Source organism: Trematomus bernacchii, unplaced genomic scaffold (genome assembly GCF_902827165.1).
Source record: "Trematomus bernacchii unplaced genomic scaffold, fTreBer1.1, whole genome shotgun sequence".
In the NCBI taxonomy this organism is placed as follows: Eukaryota; Metazoa; Chordata; class Actinopteri; order Perciformes; family Nototheniidae; genus Trematomus; species Trematomus bernacchii.
In genome coordinates, this window is record NW_022987705.1 from 7155299 (window position 1) to 7176880 (window position 21582).

At 39.4% G+C, this 21582-nt stretch overlaps 2 protein-coding genes across 6 annotated transcripts in view; both read right to left on the reverse strand.

The window, feature by feature from the left end:
• fryb (furry homolog b (Drosophila)) overlaps positions 1–12268 on the reverse strand; it is a 58838-nt gene extending 46570 nt beyond the window's left edge. For 3 of the 5 annotated variants that reach the window (XM_034139757.1, XM_034139758.1, XM_034139760.1), the window contains exon 1: positions 4425–5456. In XM_034139757.1, the coding sequence (XP_033995648.1) occupies positions 4425–4671 (247 nt within the window). In that variant the 5' untranslated portion in view covers positions 4672–5456. Of the gene's footprint in view, positions 1–4424; positions 5457–12249 lie in introns of those variants that run through there. The other 2 variants (XM_034139759.1, XM_034139755.1) reach the window with 2 other exon arrangements.
• Positions 12269–15863: 3595 nt separating this feature from the next.
• Positions 15864–21582, reverse strand: part of rxfp2a (relaxin family peptide receptor 2a) — a 44000-nt gene continuing 38281 nt past the window's right edge. The window contains exons 17-20 of the mRNA XM_034140274.1: positions 20779–20874; positions 18144–18312; positions 16962–17180; positions 15864–16129 (exon numbers count right to left, since the gene is read on the reverse strand). Of these exons, the coding sequence (XP_033996165.1) occupies positions 15864–16129; positions 16962–17180; positions 18144–18312; positions 20779–20874 (750 nt within the window). The remainder of the gene's footprint in view (positions 16130–16961; positions 17181–18143; positions 18313–20778; positions 20875–21582) is intronic.

Below are 21582 nucleotides of genomic sequence, written 5' to 3' on the forward strand. Positions count from 1 at the left end.
GGCTATGTGTAAGGTGGTAAAATGACAGCAGTGACATACTTTATGGTGGTGCTGCAATTAAATGGCAATTAAATTATCGTTTTGAATTATTTTAAGATTGCATGAAGTAGCTCTTGCAGATATAGTTTTAGCCTAGGGAATAAAATGGATGCCAAAAAAAATATTTGACTAGCTTGAGAGATTTATTTGAGTTAAAGAATCTAGCTCTTTCATATAAAAAAATGTCACTGGTTAACCACTTTTATCGTGTTTATCTCCTCCTTGGTGAACATCAGTATGGTTTGGTTCATTCTTGGCAAATCATTTAGTGTCTGACTATTAAACAATCGTGAAAAAGAAATGGTTTCCCTCTCCTCAAACACTCATATATTCCCTTGGCTGTCCTTAACGCTTGTCTGTCCAGCAGAAAGGTATGATAGCCATCATGGCAATGATTCTATGGTTGGGTGACTAATAAGAGTGGAAGTGCAAGTGGATAATTAGGGTCATCATGTAATTCCCTCGATGAACTGCGGAAGTGCCACAGGACATGAAAACGGGTGAGGGAGGGAGAACAGAGGCAGGGGGAGAGTAAATGAGAGTTGGGTGGGGAGTGGAAAGCGCCTAAGATAAAGTATCATGTAAAGCTGCAGCTCACAGGAGAGCAACCAAGCACAGGATGGCCTGGTTCACATTAACAGACAATTACAGTCTAATCTCAAAGGAAGAGAACTATAGCAGAGAACCACTGCAGGTCTATTCCTGTCGGCAGCTCCTGCTTACTACACCTATCGCAGAAAAGTAAACCAAATCGGATTTTTCAAATGCTCTCTTACTGTAATTTCAAGTGTTCTGTGTATACCCCCCACATACTGGTACACCAAGCAGCTGAACTCCATCATGGTTACTAAATGAAATTTGATCGAGGTCGGCGCTTTATTATTCCAAACTCCTGCAACCTCATCTCTTTTTACTCAAGAGAAAGTACTGTGAAAAATGTCAAGGAATACTGTTTGTTGACCCTATTTCTCACATATCTCATTAGGTTAAAAGTTACATACCTGCTGTGGGATTATGGGAGGTTTATGGGCAAACTAAACATGACGCAGATAGTTTCTGTTTAAGAGTGAAAGCTGCAGAGGAGGCCGGATAAACATTTTTTGCTAGATTAAATATCAATTTAGAGAGAAATAGAACAGAGAGAGGTGTGAGTGCAAAGTGTTTGTTGTTGTGCAACTCATGTCCAAGATATGAAAATCTATTCAAATTCATGCCCTTCAATAAGAATGGGGATATGTTTGCCATAAAGCAACACACTTTTATTCAGTTTAAGATACAAATATTATGGACATGAGTCACATGACACACACACACACACACCCTTATGGAGGTCCTAAGATTCCTCACATTCTGAGCAGGGGCCTGGGCATGCCAGCTGTTGGAATGTGACTCCTCCACACACACAGACATACATGCACACAAACGATGTATACAGTATATCCATACATGCACACGTCAAAGACACAGATTGCATAATTCAAGCAAAATTGATGGGCTTTTAAACAGATCAATAGACAAAACTGTTTAGAGCAAAGCAGACTCACACAAAGGGCAATAAATCATGGAATCTCTAAACCCTGGCTGTTAGGAGTACCTATTTATTGTAAGGATGTCCCAATAACGGGTTTTTCCCCGATCAGAGTCCATTTATATTGGTCACCTGTCATATGTGGATGTGTGACGATTGAAAGTAGATTTTATTCAAATCATCCATTTCCATTATCTTTGCTCATAACAGAGAAGCTTATCGTCGAACAATAGAAAGGATGTCTTTCCAGGAGAACATCTTTGATTTTTTCCTTGCTTGCTAAATGTATTATTTGGTCTATAAAATGTTAGAAAATGGCGAAAAGGTGCTCATCAATCATTTGTAAAGCCCAATGTGATGTCATGAACTGTCCTAATGTCCAAAACCCAAAGGTAGACACAATTACAATGACATACTGTGGTTGCTGGAACTTTGAAATGTTTAGTGTTTGTGCTTTAACGGGCCCCCTGTTAGCTAACACAGTGGAGCTCATCACACACACACACACACACACACACACACACACACACACACACACACACACACACACACACACACACACACACACACACACACACACACACACACACACACACACACACACACACACACACACACACACACACACACACACACACACACACACACACCACACACACACACACACACACACACACACACACACACACACACACACACACACACACACACACACACACACACACACACACACACACACACACACACAGTTTAAGGGTCGCAGTTCACACAGTGGTGTCTCCTTGACACAGCTGGGGTTGATCAAATAAATAACTATTTTGAAGAATGTGTGTGTGCGTGTGTGTATGTCAGTAGTTTTCATGCCAGGCATACCTGTCCCCCCAACATCAAAGCCTCAGTCATGCGCATTATCACAGCATAGAATTCCCATAATATTCAATTTCATGGCATTTTTGGTGTCGACAACTTTACCTTTATGATCTACTACGAGCTCATTTTTTTTAAAGGAGTGCATTATTCTTGAAAGACATGTTTGTACAGGTAGTATTGTGTTACACATGCAAATCCTGACTTCAGATTTCTCCTTTTCCTGTACGCCCACTTTTCTCTATTCTTTTGAAGTTTAGGCAAATTCTACAGAAAAATGTACAGTCACATAAGAAATGACTCAAAACCTGTCTGGTCTACACACTTATGCCATTATCTTGAAATGTAGTTAATCCGGCCTTTTTCTTTCATCTCTTTCCAACATTTTCCTTTAAGTGTTACAGGTTAATTCTAAAGACAAAGAAGTGGAACTCTTAAGTCATTCCTTACTACTCTTTCTCTCACTTTCATCGATGGTAACATTGGTAGGAATCAAATACATGTCTGACACTTGCAACTGTAACTTTGCATCACACTGGATAATAGCATTTGCTCTGTACATATATGTGAGAATGTAGTTAAAGTGTGAGGCCTCTTTTTGATTTTGAACTGGCTTTGGCTTTCCAGGAATAGACAGGAACAAGGGATCTGTTTGTCCGTTGAGAGATAGGCTCATGATATTGTGATTTCTACGGTTGGACAAGGAGAGAGGGCAAGCCCACAGATAAAGAGATAATATTCCAGCTAAAAGGTCACAAGTTAAAGGGGACCTATCATGCAAAATGCACTTTTGTACGTCTTTTATACATGAATATGTGTCCCCGGTGTTCCAGGGAACTCACCAAGTGTCAGAAAACACAACCCTCTCTATTTTCCTCCATACCCAAATCTCTAAAAAAGGGGCTGCAACGGATCTGATAAAAACTGATCCAGATTTGAACACTGTCCTGACGTCAGGACAGTGGCGCTACGGCTATTGGGCCAACTCCACAAATCAGAAGGAGACAACCACGGCATTGCCGTTCGAAAGCGCTGGAGACGTTGTAGTACATATGCCAGGCCTCTAGATGGTGCTGTTGCTCACAGAATCAACCCTTGCTAAAACAGATCTAAAAAATGTCAAATTGAGCAAAATGAGGCATGGCTAAAATGCATGATCTGTTTGGTATTTTGAAAAAAAAAAAGTATAAATATGCCTTATATAGGTATGGTCCTACACTATATTATTCAAATATAGCATGATAGGTCCACTTTAAGCAAGATAGGCCATCATTTCCAACTGTTATAACATGTCAGGAAACTGTCTCAACATATTTTAAAACACAAGCCAGCTTATGCCATTCAATGGTATTACCTTAAATGCTGAGTTTGCCTAGTAAAATATTGTAAATAAAGTAATTTAATTTAATTTTAAATCCATTATTCTTCCATTAAATGTAACGGTTGCTATTATACTTTGACTGACTAGGGTCTTGATTCTCCCACAGTTGGAAGTGTTTGGACATGAATTTTCAAGATGTTAAGGTAAGATGAGAAAGATTGAGTGGTTTGTGCCAAAAATGAATGCTGCACGTAAATCTTCTACATGAGCAAGTCTTTACCCCCATTCTGTAGAACAAGGATTAGAGGAGTAATCTTATGATGGTTTCTCAAAACACAGAAGGTATCACTTTTCAAAAGGTCTACAGAAACCACAACAAAGACACCTGTCAAGTCAAGTCCTTAACCACAGCAAAGAAGGACGTTATGGTGAGACAGAGGGATTCTGAGCAGGTATAGAGCTCAAACTTTTTCAGATCCCAGTTTGGTTAAAAATCTGCCCTCATTCCAGTTGGGAAATTGAGGATCATTACTTCGCCTGGATATTCAAGCAGTCTTTCCAACAAACAAGGATTATGACACATTTCTTAAAACCTCTAGCTCTTCCCTGGTTTAACTCTTGTCAAGTTTACTCTTTAAAACAAAAGGTTGAAAGTGTGTCTGCACCTACCTCCACAGATCCTTGACCTCTTTTTGTACCTAGACTGGACCTTAGTAAACCTCCCAATGAAGTCACTGGCGTCATACATGTCCAATGACAGAGAGGCAAACCGCTCCATAACTACCCCATCCTGGCCTTGGTTCTGGTGGTCCAGATCCTGGTCCTGCCCTTGGCTCAGAGAGTGGCCATTGCAGTGGTCTGAGGTGATGTTTTCAGCTCCAAGGCTGGTAGTGCTTCCTACATCTTCTAGAGACATGTCTCCACGAGTCCCAAGAGTCTGTCCTACTCCTGGACTAGCAGTCTATTATCAAAACTGTCCTTCAGCAGTACATGATGGTTCTACAGTAGTGTCAGCATGAAAAAACACAAAAAAACATTGAAAGCATTGTTCCAGAAAATCAAAAATGGAAAAAGATTTAAACGGACTGTTCAGGCAGTCCTAAAATCCCTGTTTTATTTGTCTTCATCTCCATTTTGTCCACATGTTGGTCTCCAATTTCTTCTCACAAGGATTTCTTCTCTTTATGTTGAGTTCATTCAATCCAGAGACAGTGAGCTCATTGCTTTGTTGTTTCAGATCCACAGCTCTCCTGAGAGTTCAGGTTCCCCCCTTGAGAGTTTCACTCTCTTGCTTAAAATAAAATAAAAACTATCTCAGGTTCTTCTTTTGTTTGAGAGGTAATTTCATCTTCTGTGTAATGTTCAGCTATCTTCTCCTTACGGGCATTGTTTTCGCTCTCACCTGCTCTGTGTTTCTTACTGTCTCTGTCTTTCTCACTGCTCTGAGTCTCTGTGGCACAGCTGTGTTTCTCCGCTCTCAGGTAGTGAGCAAGGGAGGGATCCAATTCCAAGAACGCAGCTTGATTGGGTGGTTTGGTAAGTTTGGGTGGTTCTCTTATCCCTTCTCCATCTTCTTTCTATTTTTTTTCTTTCTGGTGGGGGGTTTTCCAACTACTTCCCTTATGTCACTACAGACTGTTGGGCAACGAGAAGTTTTCTTTCTTGCTCACCTGTTTCCATCTTCTTGTTGCATTGTTTCCATCTCACATTGTAGTTAAGATGTTTAGAATGATAGGCTTGATTCAGACAGCCCACACATGGCATGTGGGAGTGAGTTAGAGTCCCTGCACTCACTGGTTGAGGCTGTTTAGCCAGTTACAGTAAGCACAATGTGTTAATGGTGTAGGATTACTGAGAGTAGACACACCCCTTTACAGAAGGGGGAAACAAAGACAAACACAAACAGGAAGAATCCTCAACCCAGGGACAGTCAGTGTTTTGTAAAAGTCTTGATTAGCAGATTTTTTCAAAGATACATTTAAGTTTGAATTGAAGAGAGGTTTAAAGTGTTCCAACATATTTAAATACTTACTAAGGAGCTAGTTTACAAAGTAAGTAAAATGGCAAAAGAAAAACCTCCTTGAAGGGACAAGGAATTCAAAAAGGTCTCACAACCCATAATATGGTGCTTATCTAAAAAATCAAATCTTACAGGAAGTACAGTGTGCTGTTTTGGTTGAGCCCTAAATGCATGCTGTCCTGTAATGCTGGCAAATCTTCCCTCTCGAGGCTAAACATAGATTCACTGACTCAACAGTTAAATATGGAAATAGTGTATTTCAACATCTTCCATATAATGTTTTTCTAAATAAGTCAATAAAAGCCATTTTCCACACGGGACAGACATTAAACTCATCAACGGTTAAGGTTCTCTAACAATTGTCAATCACACTTTTGTTAATCCCAGCTCTCCTTTTCTGTAGGTAGGGGAGTTAGTCTCTCTCAGGAGATTTCTACCCTGAGGTGTTTATGCCACTATTGTCATGACATCAGCTCCAGAGTGCCTCACCCGAGAGCACTCGTGTAGCTGTGAAAACAACAAAAGTTCATATCCTTTTTCAGGTTCTTTGAAAAGACCGCAACACAAGTTTGAGTAGCCTTAATATAATGAATAACATCGCATTGAGCATATGTTCTGCACCAAAATATATAACCACACAATATCGGATCAGCCTTGAAAAATGAATGTGTCTTTTTCCTAAAATGAGTAAATAAATAAAGGCATTTTCACTTTCTTCCTGCTAAAAAGTAACCCATCACACTAGCAATGTTTTAATGCACATGATACAAAAGTGTTAAACTGATAGTGACTTCATAATAACGGCAGATATTTCCCTCACTTTATTATAGAAAGATAAACATTTAAGTTGGGTGTTTAAGCTGACATTTTAAAACAGTTTGCCACAGTTTCTACATCAACCATCTGGCACAGAAACAGTTAAGGGTGGTGAACAAGCTCGGGGAGGGCATGGTGCCAAAGTCAGTTAAAGGGGCGTGCCATCCCTTAGGGGAGTACAGCAGCCAAGTATGAGGACAGACACACTCACACAAATAGGAGATTGTTTTTGTCCTTTCAATAACCGACAACTCTGGCCAAGCAATCATGGCAAACATACCCAATCATCTTCAGGAATGAGCCTATCATTTTCCACCACATGTGTTTTAATAATTTTGTCTACTACTGTACATTAATATACAATATTCTTATGGAAAATATTACATAATAATACATGATAATAGACAACACTGGGGTTCACTGACAAGTTACTCAAGTTTGTTGCTCCCTTGCTTGAACTGATTATTCTGTTGTGTTTACTCAGTAGTTCAAATGCTGACGATCCCACTCTTAATAGAGCCAGGATAATCCCATATATTCTTCCCTTTTCACTTTTTTTAATATTAACTCTGATTTAAATATATTTCCTAATCTGTATAAAAACACAGGAGATCTGATAAATCACCTCAGACAAGTGCATGTCATCATAATTCCAAGAACACACAAATAATCATCCCTGGAGATACATAAATCAATGATAATCATCAGTTTCTACTTTTTTATTATCTTAACCTATTTCTGGGGAGTTGAGCAAGCAGATGTTGCACTTAGATCAGCCCAAATATGAATTATGAGCTAAACTATCCCCTTCTGCCCACTGTGCATAGTACAGACTTGCTTTGGTTGACTGGGACAACCAAACACACCCAAACACACACACACAAACCACAGGCTGAAAAGCTGGATGAACCGCAACACCATCTTAATAACTATGATTCCCTGCCGCCCCAAATACCGCCCCTTCAGTCATGCATGTCTTTCTCTGTCTTTCTCATTTTACTTTATTCAAATGTCCACTTTTCCTGTCATCCCATCAGTCGTATATAATATCTGATGGTCTCCTTGTTATGTCTTTCTCTGGTGTCCCATCAAACAAGGATATGTCCCTGCTAATGGGAGTATAGAGCTAGAACTACAAGACGTGTGATGTGACAAGTGGTGCCAAGCAGCCACACATATATCCTGAAATATAAAACTATTTCCTCTCCCAGGCACAATGTTCTAGGTCAAAAGGAAGCCGCAAGGAATGTGCCATAAACACTTTTTGGAGCTTATTATTAACATTAACAATCATTCCCTTTTTACTTCCTTGTCTTTAATTGAGTTCATTGCTTTACTTGTAATCTGGTTGTGTATTAAATCATCCGTAAAGCTATTTGAAAAGTTACTAACCTGTTTACAATTTGGGTGATTTAGCTACTTGAAAGTTTACAATTGCATTAATTTGCCTTCTAGCATTCTGCAAATAAATTGGCCTTTTAAAAAAAAGATGCTGCCAACAAAGACCACACACCTCTCTCATTATATTCCTTAACTCAGAAGCAACATCCCTTTACCTATTTAATTTCCACTTTCTGTTGAAATGGGAATCCTTAGATTTCTCCCGTCACTCCAATATGCTGTCATGTTAACAGTTGGCCAGATTGTCCTGGACGCTAAGCAACCTGTCTTACAAGAGAATTTAGGACATAAACAACCTTACTTTTGGATTATGCATCTTAGCAATACTCCAGTTCAGGGGTTCATCAGCATGATAATCATATAATGAATCATAGGAGTGCTTCACCACAAGAAACAATCAATCTTTTTAACAAACAATGCAGCTTTGTACCGCAAACATTATTGTTGTACTGACGATTGCAGCATAAGATTTATTCTGTGGACCAAATACATGTTTTGAGTACTTGTCAACACCATAACAGATAAATACACAAATACTTTTAAGTGGGACATCCTAGTGGCTCTGTTTGTTAAGGCACATACCCGCTAACATTGTTTTATTTAACATCCTGTAATTATATACTATTATTGGTGCCAAAGACAATAGAAATGATTGAACTGCCACTGAGATTTGGTCAATCTTCGTGCATTGCATACCTTTAACTGGTTATAGACGCGGTTACTGAGACATATATGTTTATTTTGTATGCATGTTTATGATGGCACTATTGGGCTGACAAATGCACTCGAAGTGAAAGTAATAATTGTACTTTCTTTTCACTTATCTCTGCAGTGATTTGACATGTTTGCAGGTCTACAGATGTCATCTAAAGCTGTGTTAGCATTATAGGCAGGTACCGGGGATGCAGTAGCCTGATTATGAGGCTCCCTGCTATTTCATTTTGACTTCACTTGAATGGCTTAACACAGAGAAGATGATTGTGGAAACAACGGTGCGTCACCTCGTAGCATCAGGCAATACGAATATATCATCAACACTGAAATTAACAGAAAATCACACATAGCATGAAAGTAGGAATTTATCAGGTTTAAATATTTTCAACACAAATGCTATCATTAATTGAGTTATCCGGTCACAGCTGTAGCAACAGCGAAAACAGCCAGATGTCCTTCACGTGTGTCCTTCTCCTCATTGTCAGGCCTGCACAGCAGCTTCACAATGGTGCCCCCTTGAGCACATTGGAGAAATAATAATCCTGCTTATGCAATTAGTCACATTTCTGATTAAGGAGGGCAGGTTTGAAGACTCTTTAAAACCACCATTTGATACCATGTTTGTTTCTTTTCAGACATACTGTTCCTTTGTAAGAAAAGCTCATGTTTTTGTTTGGCTTCCCCTGAACAAAGACGGTTTAAACTCTCTCTTCACTGAAATACATAAGTTAGAAAAAAAATGCATACAAATGACAGAGTGAATTGTTTTAGCCCTGAATTAAGAGATACAGTAAAAACCTGTCAATCAATTTATTTTGTGGGAAGTGAAGACATACAATTCATTCATTCATGCTCAAATGTGCCTTGCATGTTCACATACAGTATAAACACACAGTACAGTATGCCCCCAGCCGTTCTCTCTCTCTATATATATATGTAGAGCTGTGTTATGTAACACTATCTCTGGCGTCTCCAATGCATCAGCAAACGGCTCCTTTAAAACCAACAGCAGTAAAACAACTTACCTTTACTAATTATCTAAAGTCCTACCTCAAACACAGAAAGCACTCAAGTCAAATGAATTCATTCTCATCCAATCTTCTAGAAAATCATATCAACACACGGCTCAAAATGGCTTATCAGATCATTTAAAGTATGAGTGTTCTGCTACTCTTAATCAGGAGTAGAGCTCACCCTTAAAACATGCACTAATCTCCAACGCAACAGCACCTGAGGCCGAGTCAGACAGGGAGTGTGACGGTAAGGAATGTGATTGTGTACAAATGTGTCTGTATTTGTGTGGACTTGTGTGTGCCTGGCAGAAACACCAGGTTATGTAAGCCAGTAGGAGTGAGGTGCCGGGAGGTATCTATGGAAACGATGACAGTGAGGAAAGACACATAATTCACCAGCTGCCTGAGTTTACACGTCGGGAGCAAAGGAGGTCAAAGGCAGTTTCTGAAAATCAGTTCAGCAAACTGACCAATCAGTGGCCTGCACAGGTCAGCAAAAGAGCTACAATAGGGCACTGTGTCACTGGGTAAAAATGAGAGCGTGGAATATATGATAACAGAGTGGAGACTGTTATCCACTCCCACTCAATTTAGTGTTGTGAGAGAAAATAAATCTTCGCACTTAGTGCTGTAAAAACATGGAACGAGCTTGCAGAAGATGTTGTGCAGTTTCTTTCTTTATCCTTCTAAATTAAAAATCAGATTTGTGAAATTATTTTTATTTTAAACAAGTGTATTTTGGTTATTTTTTGTTATACTGTTCTTTTGTCTGAGAATGACTGTGGAGGCTTTATATCCTGTACCTAAACATTTTTAAATGATTGATCTTAAACTGTGACACACCATGTTAATCAATTGCAACCACAGCTTCACTTTAACATTATGATGCTGTCATACCTAATGGTAACCATATAACTTGTTTTTTTTTTAAACTCATAGCATAGCGTAATACTTATACTGTGTACGGATAAATCTCTGTCAACCTGGTTGAAAAATCCCTGTGTGAAACATCTTAGAAACAAGATATAATTGTTTTAATTGAGTATCGGAATTGTTAACCTGATTTAGAAACTGTAAATGAATACCTTCTGTGTGGTTTATCAATTATATTGAACGGTGGCCTAGTGGCATAATACAACTCCACATCCCTAAATGTAATGACCTGAAATATTAGCCTACTTTATCTAAGTCAGTAGAACATTTTTGCTATACATTGTGCATTCTTGCCACACGTTGCTACACTGAAATCTTGCTGTAGCTATTCCTTCTACCTTAAATATATACATTTTTTAAATGTTATCATTACATTAATGTGTTATCTAGTCTCTCCCTTATCTTTAGGATGAGTGAAAAATATGCCAGTGAAGGGGTGACGTATTCTCTAACACAGAGAGAGATGTTTTTTTTTAAATTGTGGACAAACATAATAGTAGTAGTAGGGGAAACCTCACACACCAGAGAGCAGTGACACACATGATATGCTGTCTGTGTGTTACTCTAGTCCAGACACAGAACAATGGAGCAAACTGGGTCGCCGTTGCCAACTGGCTGTGCCAAACAGCTGGAGAGGGAGATCATTGGAGGAAAAGGGGAGGAGGATGGGGACTAAGCAGGAATTGGTTTAAAATAAGACCCCACAGAGAGCATGCTAGGGAGGAAAACTAAGCCTTATCATTCAGATTCCTACAATTCACCTTCAGAGCAAAATGGGTATGATTTCATTTTGTATCATTACATTTTGCCAGCAGACACTTATAAATGGTGGTGCTGTCTGCTATCTGACTGTGTATGAGTGCATGTAAATAATACATGCTGCAACACTGGCTTTCTCTCACAAAATATTCAGCTGACTCCTGAGCATCTCAGCTGCAGAATAATAAAGTGCAAAGCTACTCAGGCGGGATGATCCACGCCAATGGACCATAACCCATTTACATTTCACAATTTCAAGGCTGTGTCTCATCCAAAATCCGTAAATATACGTTCATATTCACTAAAAGGAAACACATCACATTAGGTCCCCAGGCTCAGGCATGGCATTAGACAATCACGTGTTGGGTTATGTTACACTACGAGCTTTTATATATCGTATTTATACCCCAAAACTGTAGCAACTAGTAATGAGGAATTGATTGGTATATCATTATTGTAAGCTAACTAGCTAGTAGCTAACAGGCAGCGTAGCATAATATCTTTCACCGCCATCACGAAGTGTGTATTTACAACCACCGTCTGTTGCTCAGCTAATCTGCCCCGTTCATCAACGCTGCATTGTTCGTAGGGTGAGTGCAACAAAAAAAAACAGGAAGCGTTCTGGTCAGCCAAGACCTATTTTAAATCTAGTAGTCGAAGTCGACCATTATAACCAGCTATGTCTGTAGCTAACTCGATAGCTTACGAGCTAGTCCAAGCCCCTGTGGTAGTTGTATCGATGTTGAGTCAAGACGTTGCCTGGTTGTCTTTGTGGTACACAGCACCAATAAACACCACCAGACACAGCACTAATGTGACATTAAAAACGGAACCTTACCTTTTCTGCGTCGATTTCCGCGACTATAGGATCATTTCCTGGCGCGAATTATTTGTTTATGTGATTTAGTGGCTTGTTTTCATCAATCCGTCTCGTCTCTCTCCTCCGGGAGTCGTGCCGCCCCGGCTGACAGCACTACTGCTCAGGATGACAGGGCCCCGCCCTTAGCAACCAATGGGATGCCGAGGTTCTGGAAACAGAGGCAAGGTGTGTTCCCTATTGGTTGGCGGCTGTGTCCATCATCTTGTCGCTAAGGCTGCAACTTGGTCCAAGGGCAGAACACCTGCCACGGAAGGATGCTGGGCTACGCATGTGTGGTTAATTCAAGTGAAGAAAGGGCTGTAGGAAAAAAGAAAATATACATGGGGTAGCATCTATCATTTTGATAAACACTTGCAAATAAGCTTAAAATGCACACATCCAAATCAGCACTTGAGATGAGCACTTTTATTTTTTAAACCAATTCCACACTGTAATATTGCATACTGTAAATATTTTTGTTCTAAATCATTGGCTTGTGTTAATCATACAGCATATGTAATCAACTAACAGCTCTGACAAGGTTTTGATAGCTTGTGGCATATGTAGTGTTGAGACCAATTGCTTCAATTATACTACTCTCACAGACTTCCATTTGGTTTTGTTTACCTTTAATGTGTCAGCTTTTACAAAAAACGAATGAAAAGGGTCAATGCTTCAGTGCTTCAGCTCTCTATTGGTATGTGAGCAGCGCTTTATAATTTTTTTAACGAATCACTTACTCAGCAGCACATTTTTGTGTGAGTGTGTGTGTATACTGTAGCTTGTTTTTCTCAGTAAATAGCTTGAGGCTTACATTAAAAGTTAACGCAGTTGAATATACTTGAAGTGTGTTCTGTTTTTTTTTTTAATTATATCAGTGCAGTCTCTGCGCGAGAACCAAAACAAATAGTTCACAAACCTGACTCCAACAAACACATTTGAATTGGAAATTATGATTTTTAACCCTTAGATGCACGAGTGACTGGACCCTACACTCTTCCATAAGTGGGTCTAAATTCTAAAAGGACCCGTATTAGAATAATATGTGTTTTTATGACATTTTTGTCATTTTGGTTAAGAAAAATCACTTGTATAATATTTAGTATTGTATTTTGGTTCGCATTAGAAATATTTTATATTTAATTTTTCACAATTTATAATTTTATAATTTTTTTTTACATTTTGAAAAAAACCGTTTTGAGCATATTGTCCCAAAGATCTCCGCTATTCTGAGACCCTCACAGTATTCCAGTTCCTTTTCAAAACTCATCTCTTCTCCTCTTGTCTACTCATAGCTCAGATATTGCTTTGTAAAATAATCTTCCTGAGAGGTGTCACTTCACGTGATGTAGTCTGTGTGGTCAACAGTGAATGTATTCCTGACAGCCACAGGTGATAAGAATCAAAGGTTCCCATAGGATCCCATAGAAAATGCATGCGGGTCATTTTTGACCCATTTATGGAAGCTTGGGGTAGTAATACAAAACCTAAAATGTCTTAAAATGTAAATTTAAAATTTGAATGGCATGATATCCAAAACATGTTTTTTGAGGAATAGCTGGAATATGAAATGATAAAAAAATGTAATTACAAAGATACTTCAAGAAAACCACCTCACCGGGTCCAAAAAGACCCACTTATGAATCTAAGGGTTAAGAAAACTGAATAATCCTAGTGAAATAATAATAGTATTAGAGCCTGACATCCCCCACAAAAATTGATCAATCTAGTTGAGATATGATTATGTTGGTATGTCAACAATCAGGTTAACAAATAGCCACTCAGGGAATGAAAATTGACAAAGTCATGGGTGAATTATCTCATGGCTGAGCACGTGTAACTCCATATACAAAAGCAGCCTGCTGTAGAGACCTTGTGCTCTGTGTCTCTTTTGCAAAAGCTGATTAAAGACTCTTAAAACAACTTTTTGGATCGTTTGTTGCACAATTATATACAATATACAGAACATACACTGAGAACTCTACTGTACAAAATATATATGCATATGCACAGCATGATAGGAAATGATAGTCCTTATTTCCTAGTTTTTCTATTATCTGAATTGTTGATGATTGTCAAAACAACTGTTATAAGGCAGCAACAACAAAAGGCATATCATAAGGCATATCATATAACAGATATCAGTATAAAAAAGTATAAATAGAGACATTAAACAAAGTCTCAAGCACAGAGGCAACCAATCTAAATTAAACAGATCAAATCCCTCCTATGGGCATGCTTTAACCAAACGTTTAATCTAGTCCAGGTCAGGGTCAGGGTTATTCAGGACGTCTGAACAATAAAGGTTTGATTCCATTGTTTCAAGATATGGCAGCATACTGGTTTTGCTTCATTATCAGTCAGAACAAATACTGTACAGTACATGCAGTAAAAAAAATGGCATTTAATAACAAACAATTAAGGAAACATTCATATAACACACATTTACATTGAAACATACATGTGTCGGGAACAGGAAGATAGCTGCTACACAAAGCGGATGCGGATCATTTAGTGATTGTCGATGGTTGAATCCCTTTCTCTCCCATTGACTGGGTTCTCTCGTATTTAAAGTGCATAAAAGTCAATACAAATCTCAATGGCAATTTCATTTTCCAATTCAAATGGAAAAGTCCAGTTCAAGTTGTCTTTCTCATCCCATTCACTACAAACCTGTAGAACATTATTTATATATCAGATATATCATGTTGTGTGTCAAAAATTATCATTATTTGTGTAATTGAACGTTTCATTTTCTGGTTTATTTTATGAATTACATTTAATTTGTTGCATTCATTTTAAAATATTGCATGATCACAAAACAAGCCAAATGCAACCGCTGATGTGCAAAAAACTGATTTAGTTTATGCAATCCAAGACCAGTCAAAGAAAAGTCCAATCCAATCATTTCTGTGTTTTGTTGAGATAGAAACCATTTATCCATGAAAACATTTCTTGGTCAGTGTCTTATAAGCATCTGTGACTCAATAAGCTGCATCCTTAAATCAGCTCGGAGAAAATGGTGTCTTTCTCCCAGCTTTCTCTTCTACTCTACCTCCATAATCTGATCAGGGATGAGTGTAAAATCTGATATATTTGTTCAATAACAATACCATACATAAAACACTTTTCTTGTGAGACTTAAGACACTTAAAGTCCATTGTGCCTGCCTCGGGGCGGCAGCACTAAATGCTGGTATTTATTCTTTCAGCCATTTTTATCTCCACTTTACGGTATTGGAACAACATCTTATGTAGGTGCCACATAAGCAGGCAAGCATGGGTGCAACTCAGCTGAAGTTGTACAGAGGTTCAATAAAACATTGAAAGGTTGCTGGTTTGATCCCGGGCTCCAAGTGCCCACATGTGGAAGGGACTTTGAGCAACATGTACACCCTTTTAACAAAAAGGTTGAAATGTTAGCATTTTTTAAATAAATCCGACCCTAATGAGACAGATCAGTGATTGTTAATCCAGCTCCAGTTCCTGCCAGTCTCATTAAAACAGTGCTATTGTCATATAGGAGCATAAAGATAAGCAGCAAGTGGCCCTTGACCAGTAATTTACAAAGTGCCGTGACAGATTCTGCTTCCCTCAGGCGTAGCGGGGATCTGCACCCGTCAGAGACACCTGCTGGAGGTAGGGGGGTGGCTGGTAGCAAGGAGGCCGCCCGGACTCCATGTAGATTGTGGAGGAAGTTAGGCTTTTGCGGTCTTTTTTCAAGATGTGTCTCCTCTGCCAACGACAGAGTAAGATTTCCACCTGCTCTCTGAAGAAGCTGGTGGTCAGGGTGTACAGGATGGGGTTCAGAGCGCTGTTGATGGGGAGGATGAGGATGACTACCCAGCTGGAGATGGTGCCTGAAGGAGAACAGGAGCACATTTTTGTTTTAATTCAGAATCAGAAATCTTCATTAATCCTGGGGCGAAATTAAACAAAAAAACTGTTGCTCTATTTTAGATTTATAAAAGAGACAGTACATAACACTAAACATTTTAAAATGTAAATGACAATATATGCAGTGGTGTATTCATATTAATAATGATAATAATGCTTAATGGGTAATAAACGTGAAAAGGTTAAAGACATTAAAAGACTGATGTGTAGCATGGTTATCTTCTGATGTGTACTGTACTGTAAGTGGTTAAAGGCCAAAGATTCATGAGGGAAGTCTTAAAACAGGTATAAATATCCTAAGTGGTTTAAAGGTCAAAGATGGGTTCAGGTAACAGTAAAACAGGGGAAAATGTGTTGTCTGGGGATGCAAAATGATTGAAAGAGAAGGATGAAAGGAATATAAAAAGGTTAGAAAACTGTCAAAAGAACTATAATTTCACGGGCAGACTAGGGGTGGAGGAATGTGAGAATTTGGTTAGGGATATTTTCAAATATCTGGAACAAACTACCAGAAACCTGCAGGTATCCAGGCTGAAGACTTTCTTTTTGCCGCTACTTTTAATTGAACTATTCACATCTTACACTGCACTGTAACCTTTATTCATGTACCTGTGTTATTCATGTTTTATTATCTTTGCTTTTTAATGTTTCTAATGTGTTTTATGCTCTTAATGTCTTTAATTTTTGTAAAGCACTTTGAATTGCCTTGTGTTGAAAAGTGCTATATAAATAAACTTGCCTTGCCTTATAATAAGGAAATGTAAACGTAATCTTAAACACTGTTCATTTTCTTACCGGGCATCTCCACATCCAATAGTGAGAAGACTTTGATCATAAAAATGGGGATCCAGCAGAGGGCATCAGAGAACACTATGAAGAAAAATCTGTTGGCCACCGCCACGTCTCTGTGCAGTCTGCTCCTCAAGTCTGTGGCATTGACTCCGGTTTTATAGATGGAGCAGAACATGCTGGAGTAAGAGAAGGCGATCACCAGGAAGGCCACCAGGTTCAGACCTAAACACAAGCACATGCTATTCACACACATGAACATAGAGGACGAAAACATACTCAGACATTTTACTTAAGTAGAACCGATATATCAATGTAAAAACAAAAATCTAAGTAAAAGTCCTGCATTCAAAATAGTTCGTTAGGAAATGAAATTCAAACAATTCAATGTATTGTAAATGCGTAAAAGGTTTCTGTGTTAAATGTAAAATCTTACTATGTTAAAGAACTCGTAACCACAGTTGTCAAATAAATGTAGTGGAGTAAATAGTACATTAATCTCTAAAGTAAAAGAAGTACCTCAAAGAAGTCCTTACAGTATATAGATTTGAGTAAATCTAAATGATTTCCCTACAGCACAAATATGAAAACATAGTTTCACAGGTGCATTAAATATAGAACTTAGAGCAATTTGCACTTGAATGTATGCATCTGTACACAGAGAAGCTAATAATGAATATCTCTTCCTGAATTAATTCACAGGGCCCAGTGATGCTGGCAACCTTAAATAGAGAATACCCCCAGTAATGTATTCATCACCATTGCCAGATTTCCATAGCCCTTCAGTGAGAACATAGAATAATAACAACCCTTACTAATCATGTATTGTTGATGGAGCCATGGTGTTTGCTGTGTAATCTAACGTGCAATCTTTTTGTAAGATGCTTCCTACACACGGATGAGTAACAATACACCTAAAATGATATCCGATGCTTCTGAAGATTTAAAAAAGCTCATATTCAGCTGTAAACCCTTACATAACCGTAATTGATCAGATGTACAGTAAAGCTCAGTATGTTCTGCAGTGATCAGTGATTTATCCTTGGGGAATGAATATTTTATTAGATTTGGTTGCAGAAAGAATCCTCCTAAATTTAGACTACTAAACACAAAAAACCTGCTACCAATCAGTATTCTACGCATAATGAGCTTCCGTGAAAAATTGCACAATTTTAATCTTCAATTTACCCAGAAAAATCCCTGTTGAATATCCTTTGGCGGTAGGTTTTTCTTGCCTGTCAGAGTGCAGGGGAAAGCAGACCCCATTACGTCCATAGTAGTTTCCAAAGACGTCTTCATTCATTAGGGGCACAGCCGCAATTATAAACCCCAGGAGCCAGATAGAGGCCAGGACCACCTTGCAGCAGGACGAAAAAAACATATCGTTAGGATTTCTGACAGCAGGGCTCCTCAAAGCAATATAAAAAGGATTAAAGCATTCATAGGATTTGGCTTTCTCACAGAGACACTGACAGGCAGACTTACATCGAGGATGTTAAGCAAAAGTTTATCGCAGCTAGATTTGGCAAGATTTAGCTGACAATAGATGGCAATAGTTCATGATTAGATATCTATAGCTGCTAAGGAAAGGAAGTGACTGGGGACCCAGAATGTAAACATCAAATGTTCTGCCTCAAGTAAAGCTTTTTTATACTGCTTTAATGCTTTTTATTTATTTTTGACTTTTTATTTTGTATTTTTATTTGTTTAGTCACGCTGTTGGAAGAGGTTGAGCTGAAACAAAAGGAAGAAGTATTCACTTATGTTTCCTTCCTAAGGGGTAAGATTGTCTCAGATTAGCGGGTGTTCTCATGAGAATCTTCTTCAATCTTTTAATATCCAACTTGGTAATTAGGGTCACGGGTCAACTGACAGCATATCCCTGCAGCTAAATTGAATTTATTGCAGTGTCATCTGTAAAGGGTTTTGCAATCATTTAAAATGAAAGCTTGCGTTGCGAACCCTCTGTGACCCAAAGCTGAAAAGCTGCACCTCGACACTTTAAACTTTCCAGGCTCTCTACCTTGCTGTAATTAGGATCTGCTCTGCTGTATAATGAGACTATTTCTACTTGCAAGTACAGCAAAGGTCGAGGAGTATTTCATACTTAGTGCTCCAGCTCAGCAGTCCCCCATAATTTGTTATAGGATGATTAAAGGTCCCATGACATGCTTTTCCGGTTATTACCTGTCCCCTTGTGTGATATGTAGCTTTTTATGCATGTAACGGTCTGCAATGTCACAAACCCTCAAAGTAAACCCTGTAGCGAGTACAATTCTGACCTGTCTATGCTGCCCCAGAACGCCTTGTTGGAGATTTTTCTATTTCCATTTTTTTCTTCCTGGTCACAGTGACGTAACGACGACCAAATAGACCAATTGGTCCAAATGGACCAATCCGTGGAGCTCCTCACACAGCCTTATCTTTTCTCAGCCACGCTACTCCGCGGAGTTTCGCCGGCACACACACTCACTCAGCCTTATCTTTTCTCAGGCTGTGAGTTTGTGGCGAACTGTGTGGCGAACAGCCTGGCTGTGAGTGTGTGTGTGTGCTCAGGCTTAGTTCCGCGATGTCTCGCTGTCTCGCAGACCCCACGCAGCAACCAGGAAACGACACCAGTAATACAGCTCACACTGTCCGCTCCTCGAGCCTAAAAGCAGCGAGCAGAGAGCCCCGCAACGTCCCGCCAACACGGCACCCAGACCCCACGCAGCATTCTCATCTGTTTGTCATTACTGGTGTCATTTTCTGGTTGCTAACAAACGCCATTGTAACACATAATCACTGATGTTTCGCTGTAACGGTGGTGGACTCATCAGAACAGAGTGGGCGAGCTGACCAATCAGAGCACAGTGGGCTTATAGGGAGGGGGGGGGGGCAGGAGCTCCAACAAGCCGTTTAGGACAGAGAGTGAATACACATACTATACAGCAGGGGTCGGAAACCCCTGGCATGGTGGCACTGGTAACCAGTGGCACACTAGAAATAAGTGGAATAAGTGTGCAAAATATTAAAATTAAATTTTCGGATCCTGAACGAGACCGCCGCCAGGGCGCGTCTCCCCGTTACCTACAGAAGGAAGGCATGCACGTAACGCAGCCCCGCTCTCTTTAACTCCAACTTTCTGCCGCTTTCCTCCGTGGTGCAGTGCTGATCATTTCACCACAGAGGAAAGCACTTCACAAATTGCAGTACCCCTAAGGAGCTGTACAAATACCGCAGTTTTTGCGTGGCTGTGTCTTTAGTTGATCTGCTCATCTCTCATCTAAATAATATGCTACAAAGGGGCGGACTGGCCATCTGTGTGTTCTGGAGAATCACAGAACAGACGATCGTCCTTATTATTATGCCGTTTAAACCAATTATTTAAATTTGTTTGTTAAATTCGGCATCATGTAAGTTGCGCTGACAGGTCCACACACTGCTGCCCCGCAGCGAGGCTCCCCCCGCCCTCCTGTTGACAGTTCACGAGCGTCGAGCTCCTCACCCCCCGTTGATAATTCACGATCGTCTGCACGCTGATAACAATTTTTTTTTTTAATGGCACTTCATATCAAAAAGGTTGCCGACCCCTGCTATATAGAGATGCTGTATGAGAAACCAATGGGATTTTGGAACATTGAACAATGTAAATCTATTCTAGTAGACCTCAACAATGGAATTATGATCGGTAGAAATGGCCATGTCATGGGACCTTTAAGTCTACTTTCAAGAGAACATTTCTTTCTTCAGAATTTCCCACATTCCACAGCATAAGTGAGCAGTAAAGTCCTAAATAAAACAGCACAAACAACAATAATGACCCAATCAAATGAATGCTCACCACAGTCTGAAGTTTGCCCGGGCGCAGATTGCTGAAGGGGAAGACAATGACCAAGAACCTTTCTAGAGTCAGGTAGGTGAGGAGGAGAACAGACACCTGAGGGGAAACACTCACTATGAATCCTCAAGGAACAGCTCCTAAACATAGACTGTATAAGAAAGGTTTTAACAATTTTCACAGAGCATAACATACACTTTAAGATGGATTTCTTTCCTTCCAGACATTGGGTTAGGTGAAATTACATAATAGAAGATTGGAGAGGCTAGAACCGGCGTCAGGAAAATAATCACACTGTATGCTAATGCAGTCTCAAGCAAGGACTCATTCAAATATCGGGTTTCGCATTCAAGTGCTTTTGTTTAAGCAATTTGAGACTTAAAGGTGGGGTATGTAATTTTGGAGAAACCAGCTCGAGTGCGCTAGAATTTGAAAGCACACAACCGGAAAAAATCTGCCTCTTCCTTCAGACTTCAGTACAGAGCCCCTCCTCCAACACACACGAACGTGCACATGACCAATGAGGGCACGAGATAAGTTTGTGCACAGATGAAAGGCTGACAGGCAGGTAGGCCATCCAGTTATTTTAGCCGGGCCGGCTAAAATAATTGGTCGTGCTTTTTACAGCACCACGGCTTCCACAGATGACATTTTGTTATGTATTTATTGTCAAAGCATTTCATATATTCATTGCTATCGGGATGTTAAGAGCATTCCATGGAATATAACAAAAAGTGTTTCTGAAGTGAATTACATACCCCACCTTTAATCAGTCAGCTAAAGCAATCTCTTTATTGACAACAAGTC